This window comes from Eschrichtius robustus, chromosome 18 (assembly GCF_028021215.1).
Source record: "Eschrichtius robustus isolate mEscRob2 chromosome 18, mEscRob2.pri, whole genome shotgun sequence".
NCBI classification, from domain to species: Eukaryota; Metazoa; Chordata; class Mammalia; order Artiodactyla; family Eschrichtiidae; genus Eschrichtius; species Eschrichtius robustus.
Window position 1 is genome coordinate 70,180,178 of NC_090841.1, and position 16,980 is coordinate 70,197,157.

Consider the following 16,980-nt stretch of genomic DNA (forward strand, 5'->3'; position numbering starts at 1 on the left):
GAAACACTTATAGCATTATTACCTAAACTACTTAATATGGTAGCATTTAAAAAACGGTCTGCATTTTAAAGAAAATGTTCTATTTTTATACTTTGCCTTCAGATCCGCCGCAGAAATAAGACAAGACACAGCCATGAGCAAATCAAACAAACGTAAAAAACCACGTCCCTCTTCTTGGATAGATACTTCCTGGAGCACATATGTTAGCAATACCATCTATCTGACAGAATTATTTTCTTACTAAATCGTGGAATGTCTCCTCTGATAATTACTACAAGGGAGAGGGGCAAAGTGGCTGATGAGATTTGCCAGCTGTTTTCTAGACACTAGCGCAGCTTCAGAACATTTTTCTCAACCATTGTTAAATGACATTTTGAGACAATCATGGGAGCAGAAGCCATAGCTTTGGATACAAGCTGGTGCCCAAGCCACTGATATGAGATTATTCTTTGTTAAAAAAAAAAAAAAAAAACACACACACACACACAAAGAGGAAAGAAAAATAGCAACACTAAGGTTTTTTAAAAAATGAAAAAAGGGATCCTCCACTCCCCTAACTCAACTGTGAAAAACACACAAAGAAACACTGGCATTTCTTTGGATTCTTACTGAAAAAGGACAGCAGCTTTCCTCGTGCCACTGCATTTTCTGCTGCTGACAGCATTGGGTCTCTATTTTCGGGTTTCTGAGTCTCTCGCTGGCCATCTGGACCACACTCTTCCCAGGAAACCCTTCCTACTGAAGGCCTGTTGTGCAGGGAGATCCCACCCTGTGCTCAGGACCAGTGGAGGCTTTGCTCTTTGCTGCCTGGTCACAGGCTCTCTGCTCGGATCATGTTTTGACTGATGAACCTGTGAAGTTCCACCCTCCAGGTTCCACCCAGGAAGCCAGACCTTCAGCTGGGGCCACCCCCAAAGAGCAGCCACCGTGGTGGGAGCTTCAAGCTAACCAGCCTAGGGAGTGACTTCTGAGACAGGGCTCCCAACCCCCATCGCACATAAAAGACTTCACTATCTGTTTTGTTGGAATATGTGGGTAAATGTTAGTTAAAAAAAAAAGTTCATGTAAAATCATGGAAAGCTACAAAGTGGAAAGTGAAAAATCATCCATAAACCCATCCCTCAGAGATAACCATGACTACCATTTGGTGTATAACCCAAATGACTATTTTTATGTCCTTCTATCTTTCCATCTAGCTAGCTATTCGCCTATCCATTTCTTCATTTATATACAAAAAGAACTATATGAAATATATTCTTTTCAAAAATGACGTCACATAGATACACTTTCTCCTCCTTACCAGTACAGTGAGCCCACCTTCCTACGTGAGTACACAGAGACCTACGGCATGATTGTTGAGAATCGCATGGTAGGCTAGTGAGAGAAAACTGTAATCTATTTAACTAAAGGTGACTAGAGTTTTTAAAAAAATCAACTTTTTATTCTATAAGCAAGGCTGAATATTTCCTGAAAATCAAATAAAAACTTAACAATACTCTATGACAACACAGTATGTATAACAATACACTACCCATTACCAATAAGTAAAGGTTTTTGAAAGATGTTAATTATGACTCTGTTTAGAATTCTGAAAAAACAGAAGAGAGAGAAGTAAGAAAAAGGTGAAAATGAAGTTAAAGAAAGCTAAACAGCCATTCTGAATTCTAGGTAAACTTATGTAGTTACTTTGAAATGCATTTTTTCAAGTAAAAAAATCAGACTGAAAGGCACTTAAGGTATAGAATAGTTACTGGCTGGCTCTTGGCTCTTCTTCTCATTTCATTATCTTTTAATACCCTCAGCTCTGTCTCCTTCCCAGAATTTTCCCAGAGAAAATGTAAAACCCACGTCCCTAGCAAAGGAAGTCCATGTCATAGGTTCAGCAGTGAACTTCCTACAACGGAGCACCAGAACAGCCCGGTGGCTAAGGGCCCAGATCCTCAGCCACCTGACTGCCACCAGCAGCACAATGCTGGACACCTCACTCAGCCTGTCTCTGCCCTATTGCCATGGGTTGAATTGTGTTCCCTGAAAAGATGGTGAAGTCCTAGCCCCCAGTACCTACGAATGTGACCTTATTTAGAAACAGGATCTTCACAGATGTAATCAAGTTAAGATGAAGTCATTAGGGTTGGCCCTAATCCAATGATGTGTTCCTATAAGAAGAAGGAAATTTATAGACAGAGACACACAGGAAGACAGCTGTGTGAAGACGGGAGGCAGAGAGTGAAGTTATGCTGCCAAAAGCCCAAGAATGCCTGGGGCTCCCAGATGATGAAAGACACAAGGACAGATCCTCCCCTAGAGATCTCAGAGGGAGCGAGGCCCTGCCAACACCATGACTTAAGGCTTCCAGCCTCTAGAATTCTGTTGTTTTAAGCCACCCAATATGTGGTGCATTGTTAGAGCAGCTCTAGAAAACAAATACCCTCACTAATATAGGTAAAGCACTTAGAACAATGCCTGTGAACTGTTAAGTACTATATGAGTTACTATCCTTCCCCCCATCACCCATTCAGTTAATGGTACCACAAATCACTCCATCGTGCAAGTCAGAAAACTGGGAGTTATTTACCTGAGACTACCACCCATTTCTCCCTCCTTCCACCCTAACACCCAATCAGGAAGCCAAGACCTAGTAACTGCACCTGTCTAACATGACGTGAACTAGTTCTGTTTCCTACTCTTCCTATGTCCACTTGCGATGGCTTTGCTGAGTCCTTGCCCACCTCTTGCCAAAGGTTCCTCAATTGCCTCTTTCCTCCCTGGGCTCATCTCTACCCAACAAACCCTTCGCAGCACCACCCACAACATTCTTTATACAATTCAAATTAACCAGGTAACTCTTCTGACTCTAAACCCCTTCTTCCTGCTCAAGGACTTGAGGAAAAGTTCCACGCTCATCCAACACGCCTTGGTGTATGAGTTGAGCAACTGAAAAGACTGCTCCTGCTTCCTCCCTTTCCACTGAACAACTTCTGTTTTTCAGGTGTGGAAATAAGTAAGGCCTTGAGACTCACTTCCGAAAGTCTGCAAGTAACTTGAGCATGTCTTCATTGGATAGCTTATTGCTGTCTTGCTTGTAGAGAGCAGAAAATCTGGCATTTTTGTCAAGGTTTCCAGATGCATCCTTAAACAACGTCCTGAAATAGCAAAACAACATGTCTAAGCTGTTTCCAAATGACCAAAATAAATCCATAACTTGACTCCGGTTTCTATGTGAAGACTAATTATTATTCCACTGGCTATAGCCCGCAGAAATCTCATTATCTAAAGACATGGAATATGTTTATGAGGATGAACACAACTAACTCAATTTACATAGAAAACATTTCCAGCAAATGGCTTGTGCTTAGGAAATAACATACACAGCCAAATGCTTAAGAAATAGAGGTCACAAATAAAGAGGATCTGCAGGCCTCACTGGGCTGCCACCCACTCCCAGCTGGAGGCATGTGGCTGGAACCTGGAATCCCAGCTCTGCAACAAACACTCGTGTCCATCCTGCCAGTGCCAACATGGCTATCCTCCAGCTAGCATCTCTCCTCTCTGGGTCTCTAATAAATGATTTTTCAGATATGGAGCTTACTTATTTTTCAGTTTTACATATTTAAATCCTCTGTCTCTGGACAAAAAAACAGAATAGGTCAGTCTGTCTGTCTGCCTGTCTACTATCTATCTCCATGTATCTATATCCATATAAAAGGTATAAAAGATGTTCTCCTTACCTTGCTGCCCAAGCAAATGGCATTCTGTACTGCCCTAGTCTTTGGCATGCCTGCTTGGCATTCTTTAGCACCTTCTGAGCAACCTTGAAGACATCAGAATAAAACCATGAGTTACTGTATCCCACAGACTAAACAACCTCTTATGGTAGTATCAGATGCATGGACAAGCACACCTTACTACAATGAATATGGCTGGATTTATACTCAGTGCAAGTATTCTGCTTCTCACATTCCCTAGCAGTGATTTTCAAAGAATATCAAATGAAAATTGTTTCCAAAATGTATGTCTTTTCTTTGGTCTTCATAAGCAACAAGCATGCCATTTCATAGGCCTTTCTATTTCTTCATGACTAAGGGCTATATATTATAAGTCCACTGAGTTATTAATAATTACTAATACTTGGTATTCATGCCCAAATATATCACATTGTTAGAGTTTAAATGAGAACACTAATGAAAATACTAAGCTTTCATAACTCCTAATGTGCACTGGCTTATGCAGACTCCCTAGATTTGGGGGATATATATTCATTATTAAGACATTACAGGTATTGACTTAAGTTAGGCCAATGTTTTCAATCACTATGTTCTTGTTTTCTAGGTATAAGTTACCATTACTTTCACTTCTAATGATTAATTTTGGTTTGTTGCGGGTGGCCGGATTAACTCTATAGTGCACAGGGAAGCAGATCTGCTTTTGGCCTATGTATGCATGGCAGGTCTATTCATCAACTATACCCCTATTGCTAAAGCAGATGACACCCAATTTCCCCAAATTTGCTTCTTCTGGAATACTGCATTGTTACCACTACAAAGTGTGACTGATTCAGAGTCAGAGAGGGGGGTTGAAGGGTCTTTTACATTACTTAAGTACATCGGAGCCAAACCAATTTTGGGAAATGTGACCTAGTGCCTGTGAACTAAAGTGTGCTCTGCAGAGCTGCAGCAGCAGCCCCACTGGGAGCCTGTCAGGAATGCAGAGTCTTGGGCCCCACCCCAGACCTCCTGGGTCAGAACCTGCATTCTGACCAGACCGCCGGTGATCTGTGTGCACCAGGTTTGAGAAGTGCTCATCTAGAAGACTCAGAAGGAGAACAATAGAGCTCTCTGTCTCTGAGTAAAACTGAAACCAGCAGTGTGAGTCTAGAGCACTAAACCTCTCTGGGCTCTACTTTCCCACCCGAAAAATGAAGAGCTTGGGCTAGACTTGCCACTATCCGTTCCAGTTACTAAACATGACGATTCTACCGTAACTGTGGTGGGTGGGGGGGGGGGGGAACTGCTGCCTTCATGAATGACTTGGAAAACACTTCTGATTGAAACAGGTGTCAGGAGCTCATCCAGCCCCTCCCTTTCTTCTTCAAGTGGGGCATGTCCATGCGGGGACTCGGGGATCATAGAGTAAATGGTCTGCCTTCCTGGGGTGGCCATTTTACTTACACATTTTCAGGTAGAAATGATTATTTTTAGGTTCTAACAGTAATGACTATGTTGTGGAGTAAAATGCAATATTTGTGTAAAATTTAAAGCCAAAACAGGCCTCAAGTAAGTTTCACTCTTGTCTGTAGTGAACGAGGACTGAACTCTCAGACTTACTGAGGGTATCAATGGAACACAATATATATAAAAGTCAGAGTGAAAAACTCATTTTTGCTCTTTGGGCTTTCCCCCCCCTTTCCTTTCTTTTCTAGAAAATCTATTCGTGGTGGACACCTACAGAGACTATTCCTAAAAATTTCCTCCAAGACAATAATTTCCTCCAAATGATGTTCTAGACTATCTTGGAAAACATGAAGAGACATTTTGATATACAGAAAAAATCATCCCTCAGCAAAATCTCTACCGAAGCTCCTATTTTTTTATATGAGGTGGTTGAGTCTTAATCTCTGCTTTAATTTACTGCATTGGAGGTGTGAACGCGTGGAAAAATGTACACATGGCTGAGCCTTACGTTCCATAAGTAATGAAGGAGGAGCAAATTCAACAGATGCTCAACGGACACTGGAAAGTGTATGTGATTTTCACACCAGCGTGAGCTGCCAAATTTCAAACCATGCACGTGGCAGGCAGAAGTAGCAAAGCTGGAGCATACCAGCCTTGGAAATGTGTTGCATACATGGCAGGGGAGTAGATCTTATCTTGGGCATTCATTGATTATTAATCAAACCATCAAAGAACTAAAAGAGCTTCTCATCCAAGGTTTTACAGACTTGATTTTAAAAATAAAACAGCTTCTCTCCAGAGACCAAATTTTACTCTGCTTTTATCAGCCAGAAAGGCATATGTTTGAAGCCATGCGCCTGGGTAAATGGGCTTCTCCTTGACTGGAGCTGTAATAACTGATAATGACATCCTCCTGTATGCGTCAGTGATTTAGTACCCATAGCACTGTCTCGTATGTAGGTGGTGGGGGGGTAGCAACATCATCTTTCAACTACAGATGCGACATCTGGGGCCCAGAGAGGTGACATGATGTATCCAGGTTAGTTAGGAGCTCAGCACCCAGGTCTCTGACTCCTGGAACCTGTTCTTTAAAAACCGTCCTGCATCTTGGTGGACACACCTGTGATGTACAGTGGCCAAAGAGAGGAAGACAGGAAGCTCTGAATCACTCAGAAAACCCCAGTTAGAGCCTCTGGGGTGTCCCCTCCTACTGCTGACCAGTCCTTGTCAATGTATCAGGGTCTCAGATGACCACTAATACAAAAATTTTTTAAATAACTAAAAGTACTGTAAAACTGGCACAGGACAGCACTCAATAGCTGACTGGAATCAGGTAGCTCAATGTGCTAGAAAGTGACAGTCAAGTGCCAGTTGGCAACTCTAGCTGTGGGACACTGAGCAGGTAACTAAACCTTCATAAACCTCAGTTTTTGGGGAGTGTGAAAGGTATTCTTGGCCTAGATGACTTCTACCGTATGTCCACAACTAGGCACTCCCCAGGTAATGAACAAACACCAAAGTAATGAAAACACACCAAACATACATCTTGTACGTTTCCTTTCCCTCTTCCACCTAATGTCACACCACCTCTGCCACTGTAGCCCCGCCCCACCTGACAAAACACAAGTGCGCCTGATCTACTGACACTGCTGGCCAGATCATCTGAGCCAGGTCACCTCCTAGCCTCCAGTCTCACATTTAAGTGTAAATGGACCCAAATTTATAATTCCAGGACCTCGGAGACATGCCACCAAGTGGCATGAACTCTATTTAAATACAATATACGTACTTTTTAATGACGGAAAGTTTACTACTAAGCTGGAAATTCCTTTGCCAATTATTTCAGGATGTCAGGATAGTCTAGCCAAATGAAGTATTTTATTTACACATGGAACTACTTTTCATTGAAAATTGGACACATAAGGTTAACTATAAGATAATCTATGAGACTAGTCTACATTTTTTAGAATATAAATATGGCTTAACTGTGATTTCTTTAAGCATTTCTATTTTTTTTTTTTCTGATTGCTGTTTATCATCACAAAGCATGCAAGTCATCCATACCTTGGAAGAGTCTGAACTTTTCATGTATGGCTCCGCACCATGTGTGATGCTCCCCTGAAGCACTTTTTCAATTCTAGCCACAAGAAATATATCAGGATGAGGGCACGTGACTGAAAATATTCCCTAGGGAACAAAAGATTTTCTTCCATGAGTAGAATTTACAGCCACGTTAAACAAATCCTATGAACATTAAAGATTCTCAAGCAGCAAAGAGCACTGATACAGTATAGCTATTCAGAAGCACCCAGGGCCAAACTGGTTAACTCATCAACAGTTCATCATCTGATCAAAAAGGCTATTTGGTGGAGGAGGCAACTAGCAGAAAGTTTAGAAAAAAGAAATGAGAAATCAAAAACTACTTCTTCTCTTTCAGCTTGCTTTTACTGTCTAATTATATATGCTATCAATATAATTAACCGTCTCATTTACCCCAGTTGTGCATTACAAAGTTTCATTATGTATTTACATAGCACGTGCAAGAGAAGCCTTATTGGCATGACCGCTGGGCTCACGCTGTCCCCACCTGCTTCGGATACTGCATGGCGGCTTCGTGAAGGATGTCCTGCAGGGCAGGCGAGCTCTGCCTACCGCCGTTCATCAGAGACGGGGATGTGGTGGCCAGCATCTGCCTCACTGAGAAATGGTTCAGGTCCACGTGGAAATCGGCAGAAATCTTTCGGTTGTATTTTATGTCAAACAGGGATAGAGTAACAAAGAAAGGCTCGACCTGAACAAAACAAAACAATCCAGACCATCACTATGGCTCAAACTGTCAGGAAAAAAGAACGCTGCTATCAAAGAAGAAATGACTAGACCTATGTATGATTGTTGCTATAAATTACCACTAAAGAGCAATAGCCTCCATACCTGTCCTGTATCACAAACATCCTGTCCGGGCAGCCGAAACAACCCTCAGCACCCTGATTTAACACCGCACCTCTCTGACACCAGGAACTAGGACTGAATGTCCCAGCTGCACTGCAACAGGCACATCTGAAACCTCTGAATAGGCTTTTTAATCTTTATTTTTTAAAAAGAAAATTACATTTGTAGTGGGTCCTTCTTCATTTTCAGCAACACAGCATTGCAAATTGAAAGATAAATCATTGCACTTGACAAGAATTCTTTTTCCAAACTTTTCTTCAAATGGCTTCACTTCTGGCTCAGCTGATGAGAAGTCAAGCTTCTTTAAAAGAAAATGCAAATATATAAATGTATTATGCTCCCACTAAAAAAAAAAAAAAATCCCATAATAAATGTATCCTAAGGAAATTGCTTAAAATATGGAAACACTATATACCTTAATTTACTCACAACAGTGTTACTATTTTATACATTTATATAGTATATAATAATGGTCAAACAAATGATGCTATATCTACTCAATGGATCATTATGCAGAGCTTAAAAATTATTGTTATGAACAACTCAAGTGTCCATCAACAGAAAAATCTATAAGCAAAATGTGGTGTATACATACAATGGAATATTACTCAGTCATAAAAAGTGGAGTTCTGACACAAGTTACAACAGGGACGGACACTGAAAACATTATGCTAAGTGGAACAAGCCAGACATAAAAAGGCAAATATTGTATGCTTCCACATACATGAACTTCTTAAATAGGCAAATTCATAGAGACAGAAAGTAGAATAGAGGTTACTATGGGTGAGGGGAAGGAGGCATGGTGGGCTGTTGTTTAATGGGTACAGAGTTTCTGTTTGAGAGGATGAAAAAGTTCTGGAAATGGATAGTGGTGATAGTTGTACAGTAATGTGAATCTACCCAAATGCCAGTGAATAGTACACTTAAAAATGGTTAAAATGGTCAATTTTATATTATGCATATTTTACCACAATAAACAAAAAATCATCAAAAAGCAAAAAAAAAAAAATATATATATATGTATATATACGGTTATGAAGTCTGCGGAGAGACATAGAAAAATACTTATTTTTAAAGATAAATGGTTAAAAGAAGTTCTATAAAAAAAGACCACAAATGAAGAAGAGGAAACTATGGGAGGAAACACAGCAGAACAGCTGGCCCCTCAAAGCAGCCCTATCTGTAGGCAACCCTGGAGGTCTTCCGAAGCCGTGTCTTGGATTTTTTGGGAACACAGATGTGGACCACATGCACTGTGAGGCCTGTATCTGGAACTGAGCTGGGGCTGGTCAGAAAATATCACAGTCTCCTGGGCATCTGTAGTGATGCCTGTTATTTTCTGACGGTGAAAAAACCGTCAGAAAATAGGGGGTAAATTATATATGTTCTTTGTGGACTTGAGAGTGTCTTTGGATACATCTCCCTCAATTTTCAACAATCTATTAAATATCAAATATTCACAATGGTTGTGCTATGGTAATGAGATTACAGGTTATTTTTATTTTTTCCTCTTTCTCCTGAATTTTCTATATTGTTATACCGCTTGTTATCCAAAGTATATAAATAAGCAAACAAACAAATAACCTAACAAAGGTTTTCTTTCCTTGCACTATTTTAAATATTAAAATAGTTCTTACCTGGGCATCTGGGTCCAGGTAAAAAAGTTTAACTCTGCTTTCACTTTTCAGTTTGATTTCTGCTTCTCTGGTACTCTGATAACAAGATAAACAGAAAATTAAAATTACATTGAAAAAACCCTTTTCTTACAGAGATGTCTAAATATGTTTGAAAGCTACCCCATCCTGAAGAGCCAGACTGCCAGACAGCTCTGCCCGCATCTTGGAGGGTCACCTGCATGTCAGTGAACAAGGATAGGCTATCCAGTATGTAGCACACAATGTAAGTGCTATGGGGAAAAAAGAGAAGACTTGATCCCTGGCAGTATGAAGCTGATAATCAACTGCAGCCAAAACCAATGCAAAGAAAGCAAAAGAGAATAATTAAGCATTAATATCAAGAAAAGCTTCATAAAGTAATGGAACAGGGGATAAGCCTTGAATGAAGGGGTAGAATTTAGATAGCAAAAAGGAGGAAAACATGAGCATTTCAGACCAAATGAAAAGGATGCACACAGAGGATAGATACGGAGAGAGGAAATGAGCCCAAAGGGTAGAAAGGACTTAGGGTCCAGCCTGAGACTGAGGGTACAAGCAAAGGAAAAGGAAGGCATACGTTTTGGATGGTGGAATAAAGAAAACTGTGGCATATCTTGAAGGACAGCCATAGGTGTCAGTAGCAGGCAAGGGGAGAATTGCTGATTCACTCAATAAATATTTATAAGCACATATTCTATGTCAAGCTAGGGACACAAACATGAATGAAATGCAGTTCCTATCCCCAAGGAACACCATCTGGGAAGACAGAAAATAAACAGCAATATGAATGGCAAAAGAAATCGTACGTACAGTGAGCTAACCTGCACTAGGGGTGGCCGCCAGGAAAGAGCTCCCAGAGGAAGGCCGATCTTGAAGGACAAGGACATTTGGCCAGAAAAGGAGAGAAGGGCATTCTAAGAGGAGGTACTACAGGTATAAAGGTACGAGTCACACCTGAGCAATGATCAAGTCATTCATTACAACTGAATGGTGTACATGATGAAAAAAGTAGAGAAATGAGTCGGATTTGTATGGTAAGGTCTGGGGATTTCACTCAGAATCCAAAAAATCCTGCAATATTTTAATCAAGGGAATAAAATGACCAGTTCTGCATTTTAGATCCACCCCTCGGGTAGGGCTGAAGCAATGGATTACAAAGGGAAAGACTAGGAGGTCCACATGGTCTCTCCTGAGTTATCACAGCAGGCTCCCAGTCTCACAGCAAGGCCCATAACAAATCCCACCTTCCTAGCTTGGGTGGCCCGCTGACTGGTCAATCCACTAATTTGGGAGGAAGAGCAGGTTTGTGGAGAAGATGGTAGAGTCTGGAGATGCCTGCGGGATTTCCAACTGGAAACATTCAGTAGACAGCCAGAGAGATGGGACGTGAGCAAAGGGTGGGGAGGAAGGCTGGAGTTAAGACCAGGAGAACATCAGCACAGAGGTGAGGATGCAAGTCTTGGGGGGGGGGGGAAGTGAGAGTCCCTGGGGGAAAGTGTGAAAGCGAGTCTGTGGACAGAAACCCAGGGGCCCCAACACTGAAGGGATGGACAGAAGAAGAGAAGTCATTCAGGGAAAGAGACATGGTGGCAGAGATAGGGGCTGAGAAGTGGGATATGGGTACAGGGAGAAGAGGAAGCTTCTTAGACATTCACAAGATAGAAGTCATCTCCAGCCACGTTATGCCACAACTGCTGCCTCTAAATCTATATATCCTGTTCTTCCTGGCGGTCATAGTTCTTAATAGAATGTCCTCTCTCATCTGCTCCTTTGCCCAAAGACCAGGAGTCACATATCAGCACACAATGGGTGGTGACAGCCACAGGGGAGAGGGCGTCTTGTCCTCTCTGCTGGTGGCTTAAAGAGGTCTACTGTTACATTTCTAATCATGGCCAATGAGAAATTAAGCATCTTAATTTTCTCAGCCATGTAGTTGTTGTAATAGGTTCTTAGCAATGACCCAAACTCTACCCTGACCATATCTGACAAACTATCTACATCTAGCAGAATGAAATGACCACCAGAATGCCAGCTAAGAAACTGGGTTCTAGTTCTAGTTCAGTTGTTAACTGGCTGCATGAACTTGAGCAAGCCACTTAGCCTCCTTGGACTCTATTTTCATTTCTGAGTAAAAATGTTCAATAAGATGATGGCTCGAGTCTTCTTCTACAACAAAGTTTATCTTGATGCTCTCCCTGCAGCTTTAAGGCTTCTGGAGGCTCAGGGGCATTCCTACAAATCACCTGCTCATGCTTACAGAGGAAAGTGTGTGCCTGTGGCTGGGGACGGGGGTGTGTAGGACAATGTTTTAAATCCATCTTGCCCATCCCCTTATCCTAATTTTTCAAACCAAAAGGGCCAGAACACGTGCATGTAGAATACACTTAACTGAACCCAAAGAATTTGCTTTACTTTGTATACAACCCATGGCGTTTCCTAACAAAGACATCAGTACTAGGTGCTGCGAGCCACCACCAACAGTAATGCATTCTCCTGAATTTTTGCTTGAGTCCTTCAACAAGGGCAAACGCTATGATCTCAGACACTGGAGCACAGCAATGGGTTCTTAATGTAGATGCATTTCCTCATGTCTTTCTGAAAGATGCTTGTTGACTCAAGCGGAGTAAGAGATGAGACATGAATAAAGCAAGAAAGACTGCTAAGAGCTCTATATAATTAGAGGGCAAACAGAGATGCAGATACATTAACAGAAAAAAAAAAAAAATCAACAACTAGCCAAAATAGACTCAAAGCATCCTGATGTTGCCACTAATATCCAAGGGATATATTCTTCACTAGAAAAACCATTTAATGGGGAAGAAGGGACAACGTTAGATGTAAAAATAACGTGACAGCTTATAATCCACCTTGCACACACTGACAGCTCTTCTATGAGACAGAGGAAAAGCAGGCTCAGCTTCTTAAAGTTCCTCCCATCCTTCCCAAGGCCCAGAGTGCTTTAAACAGACGGGACGCCTGATAAACAGTGTTTGAAAGAATTACCAACTAAAACCTAGGCAGTAAGAAAATGTGGCTCGGGAAGGGCAGGGCTTTCCCCCAGAGCCAGGGAATAATAAATACTTGAAAGCATCATAATGATAAAAGCAAATATTTGTTGATAATAGCCAACATCTCTATGCTAGATGTTAGCCTAAGTGGACATTTAAATTTGGTACAAACTTAGGAGGCAAGTCTTATTATTATCCTTGTTTAAGAGAAAACACTGGGGCTCGAGGGGTAAGTACTTTGCCCCAAATTCACAACCCTAAACAGAAACCTGGCTTCTAACTGAGGCTGTCTGGCTTCAGAGCCCAGATTCTTTAACTATTAGACCAGAAAAAAATAGGTAAAGAATATGAACAGGCAAGTCAGAAGGCAGGAAAACCAAATGTCAAATAAATATACGAAAATATGAAAAATACCACTACTAAACAGTGGGATACAAATTAAAGCAGTGAAACATCATTTTTCACTCCTCTGGTGAGGATGCAGAGAAATGGGAATATGAATTGTTACAACCTTTTGGGAAAGCAACCTGGCAATATTTAAAACACTAAAAGCACAATAAACTGTGACCCAGAAATCCCACCTTGGGGAATTCCTCGTACAGAAATAAGAGCATGAGTATTTCAGCTTATAAATATGTCATGATGTTTATTGTGCACTGTTTGTATAGGCTAAAAACTGAAAATTATCTAGATGCTCATGAATAGGGAGATGGCTGAATAAAGTGTTCAGTATCCATATTTGGAATATTATGCAGCTATGAAAATGAGTGAACTAGATCCTCTATGGCCCCAGGGGAACATCTATGAAAAATTTTTAAGTGATAGAACAAGTTACAGAGTAATGTATATATCATTAGCATATTTTTAAAAATAACTAAGAACACTGCATATGTGTAAATATGTTTCCATGAGCAATTGGTTTGGTAAAGAAACAATTATAACAGGTTAATAACATCAGTGCTCTCAGGAATCTGGGGATGGAGGTTGAAGGGAAAAGATGAACTTTTCGTTATACAACTTTGAATATTTTTACTTACTATAGCAAGTACATTTATTTTCACTTAAATTTTAGTAAAGACAATAAAATTAATTCCTGTAATAAGTACCTTCACAGTCTAAGAGCCCACAAAATATAGCTGTAAAAAAATATCCCACAGACTATGCCGTCCAGCACTTCTCAAAGTGACAGAGACCAGTTCTGCTCTTAAAATAACCTGTGGTCAATCCATACCGTAGATGCAGGAAGAACCCAACTGGTTCTTCCCCAAACCCTGTTGCTGGTCCTACCCACTGCCCGTCTAATACTTTGGGTTCAGTATAGAGGAAAATGGAGAGAGAAAAGTGACAATGACAGAGCCATTCTCTGTAAAAACTGACACTTCTCAGATACTACAGAAGAGAATGATTTGTCTAAACCAAAGGCTATTCCCCCCACTCCTGTATTACCTAAGTTTAATCACTAATGATACACCCTGACAATGTTTTCTTCCTTGTCTTAAGAGGCAGTTATGAACCAAACATTCAAGAGTTTCCAGAAGAACTATCATAAAGTTTAGGCATACTCTGCGTCTTAAGTTTATCTCTGAGCAGGGAAAACAATTGAAGGCCAGAGCATCATATTTTGAGGACGGCTCATCAGGAAAGTACTGTGTTGACTGTTGGCTCATTTAAACAGAATGGGTTGCAAACAGGAAGACTTAGCAAAATCCTTTGAAGCCAGAATACATACTTTTAATTTAAAGAGCTGTCATGATTTGTTTCCACTACTTCCATGATATCTAACTCCCAGGGACCATCATCTCATCCTCTGTGTCACAAAGCTATAATAAAGCATTCTAGATAAGGAAGCCCAAGAAATGGAACGCCAGCTGACCTCACAAACACAACCCTAGCCGATTCCTTTGTATCATAACACAATGACATAATTTTCTGGATTAGGATACAGAGAAGGAAGTATTTATTACAGATGTGGTTTAAAAACTCAGAGAAGGTGTCCGTGAAACTGTTTGGGTTCTGACAAGCACTGCTGAACTTGGCCCCCTGATGCTTACTCAACCTCAATGAGACCATAAAGTTTGAGACACCAGACTCTAGCCTGTGTTCAACTGTGGAAGATTTACCAAGAAAGGTAAATTCATTCACTATAAAGAAGTTACAAGGTAACAGAATGGGAGCAATTTTGGTTCAACAGGAACCACATGGGGAGGCCAAATTAAGAGTGAGCAGCTGTTTTTTGAGCACACAAAGAGCTCAAAAATAGAAAAGCTATGGAGGAAAATATAAGGTGGGAGCATGAGGGTTTTCTTCATACTACCTTTACACAGGAGGTGATATATATACATACGTATATATATATTCATTCCAATGTTACCTAAGGTAAATGTAACCAGAAAAAATATTTATCAAATAAATAGTAATCGGGTTTACCACATGATCATATTACCCCTTGACACTGTAGGGAAGAAACCAATTAACTACCTTTAACTACAGTTTGTGTATTTCATAAAAATGTTTATAAGACTATGTACTCTAATACCATAAATGCTGTTACGTTTAGAACAAACATATGTTTGGTTCCATTTTAGACAACAGGAGGAAAAGAACAGGTTTTAGGGTATACACAGTGTGTCCCCATAAGAAAACAATAGAGATGTTCAGTACTAAATGTACAAGCAACAAAAGGGCCAAGAATATACAAAATATTCTGAAAACCTAATTCTACATCACTCCTACTGTATGTCAAGGGCCCCTCCATCACATTCCACAATGAGACACCAGCTATTTTTGTACTAAAACAACTTCCTGTCGCTCATATCCTGTTTGGTTATGTCTCTGTCACAGTGGAAAACAAAAGCCGGGGCAACAGGATGAAAGAAGCAGAAAGAGGAGTTGACCTGAGAGGAGCCTGCCATTAAATTACACCTTTGCCTGCCCCCACTGTTCTAGTCCTTTCTCTGCAATCTGACGTAACTGTGGCCTTATCTCCCCATGGACCTTTCCCTGGTACTGGCCTCTTAACCTCCTCACCCCGACTAAACTCTCCCTCCTTGCCTAGCTGTGCAACTGGAGCCTCCCTCCCCCTCCCACACGCCCTCCCACCCCTATTCAATCTCACACTCTGGAATCCATTCCTTCTAAAATCAGGATGACCAGGTATCAATCAACCTCCTTCCTTTCTTAACAGGTACAAATGATCCCCACCCCAGATACACTGGAGGGGGTTATAAATAGTCAAAACCACTCACACTCGGGGCCCTGGATGATGAAGGGGCTGAGAGCCGGGCACACTGGTGCCTGAGCCCCTCACACTGCACTTCTGCCACCAAGCAGGCGGACAAGAGGCATCACAACAGACACCTGCCCCACAAGTGGGATGGCAGCATGCCGGTGGATAACAGCACATCTTAATTTTCGTTTTTTTTCTCTTCGAAAAATTACCTTCTGCACTTTTTCTACCTTCTTAAATTAAAATGGTTTAAAAACACTTGAGAGCTGGGGGGAAAAAAAACAACAGTTAAGTCCCTTATAATGCTGCACTTTTTAGGTTCTGACCATGACCCACAGTAAGAAATACATTTACATCACAACCCAACACACACATACACAAACACACTCACTCTCTTTCTACATATATATATCAACATATGATATATGCATGATATACACATATATCTTTTTTTTAATAAATTTATTTATTTTATTTATTTTTATTTTTGGCTGCGTTGGGTCTTCGTTGCTGCGTGCAGGCTTTCTCTTGTGGTGGTGGGCGGGGGCTACTCTTCGTTGCGGTGCACGGGCTCCTCATTGCGGTGGCTTCTCTTGTTGCGGAGCACGGGCTCTAGGCGTGCGGGCTTCAGTAGTTGCAGCACACGGGCTCAGTAGTTGTGGCTCACGGGCTCTAGAGCACAGGCTCAGTAGTTGTGGTGCATGGGCTTAGTTGCTCTGCAGCATGTGGGATCTTCCTGGACCAGGGCTCGAACCCATGTCCCCTGCATTGGCAGGCGGATTCTTAACCACTGCGCCACCAGGGAAGCCCTACACATATATCTTAAATAATATCTATCATTATTAAAGGCAGTACACTTTAATATCCTCTATTCAATTCTATCCATTTTTTTATTCTGGGTCACATAATGTTGAGCTAAAGAAGCCTGACACAAAGAGTACATATGTATGATTCCACTTTTCGGAAGGTCT

At 41.1% G+C, this 16,980-nt stretch overlaps 1 protein-coding gene across 11 annotated transcripts in view; it reads right to left on the reverse strand.

The window, feature by feature from the left end:
* Positions 1-16,980, reverse strand: part of DOCK9 (dedicator of cytokinesis 9) — a 281,315-nt gene that overhangs the window by 101,962 nt on the left and 162,373 nt on the right. For all 11 annotated transcript variants that reach the window (XM_068526945.1, XM_068526943.1, XM_068526944.1 and 8 more), the window contains exons 10-15: positions 9,758-9,832; positions 8,281-8,421; positions 7,759-7,962; positions 7,236-7,358; positions 3,729-3,811; positions 3,021-3,143 (exon numbers count right to left, since the gene is read on the reverse strand). In XM_068526945.1, coding sequence (XP_068383046.1) covers positions 3,021-3,143; positions 3,729-3,811; positions 7,236-7,358; positions 7,759-7,962; positions 8,281-8,421; positions 9,758-9,832 — 749 coding nt within the window. The remainder of the gene's footprint in view (positions 1-3,020; positions 3,144-3,728; positions 3,812-7,235; positions 7,359-7,758; positions 7,963-8,280; positions 8,422-9,757; positions 9,833-16,980) is intronic.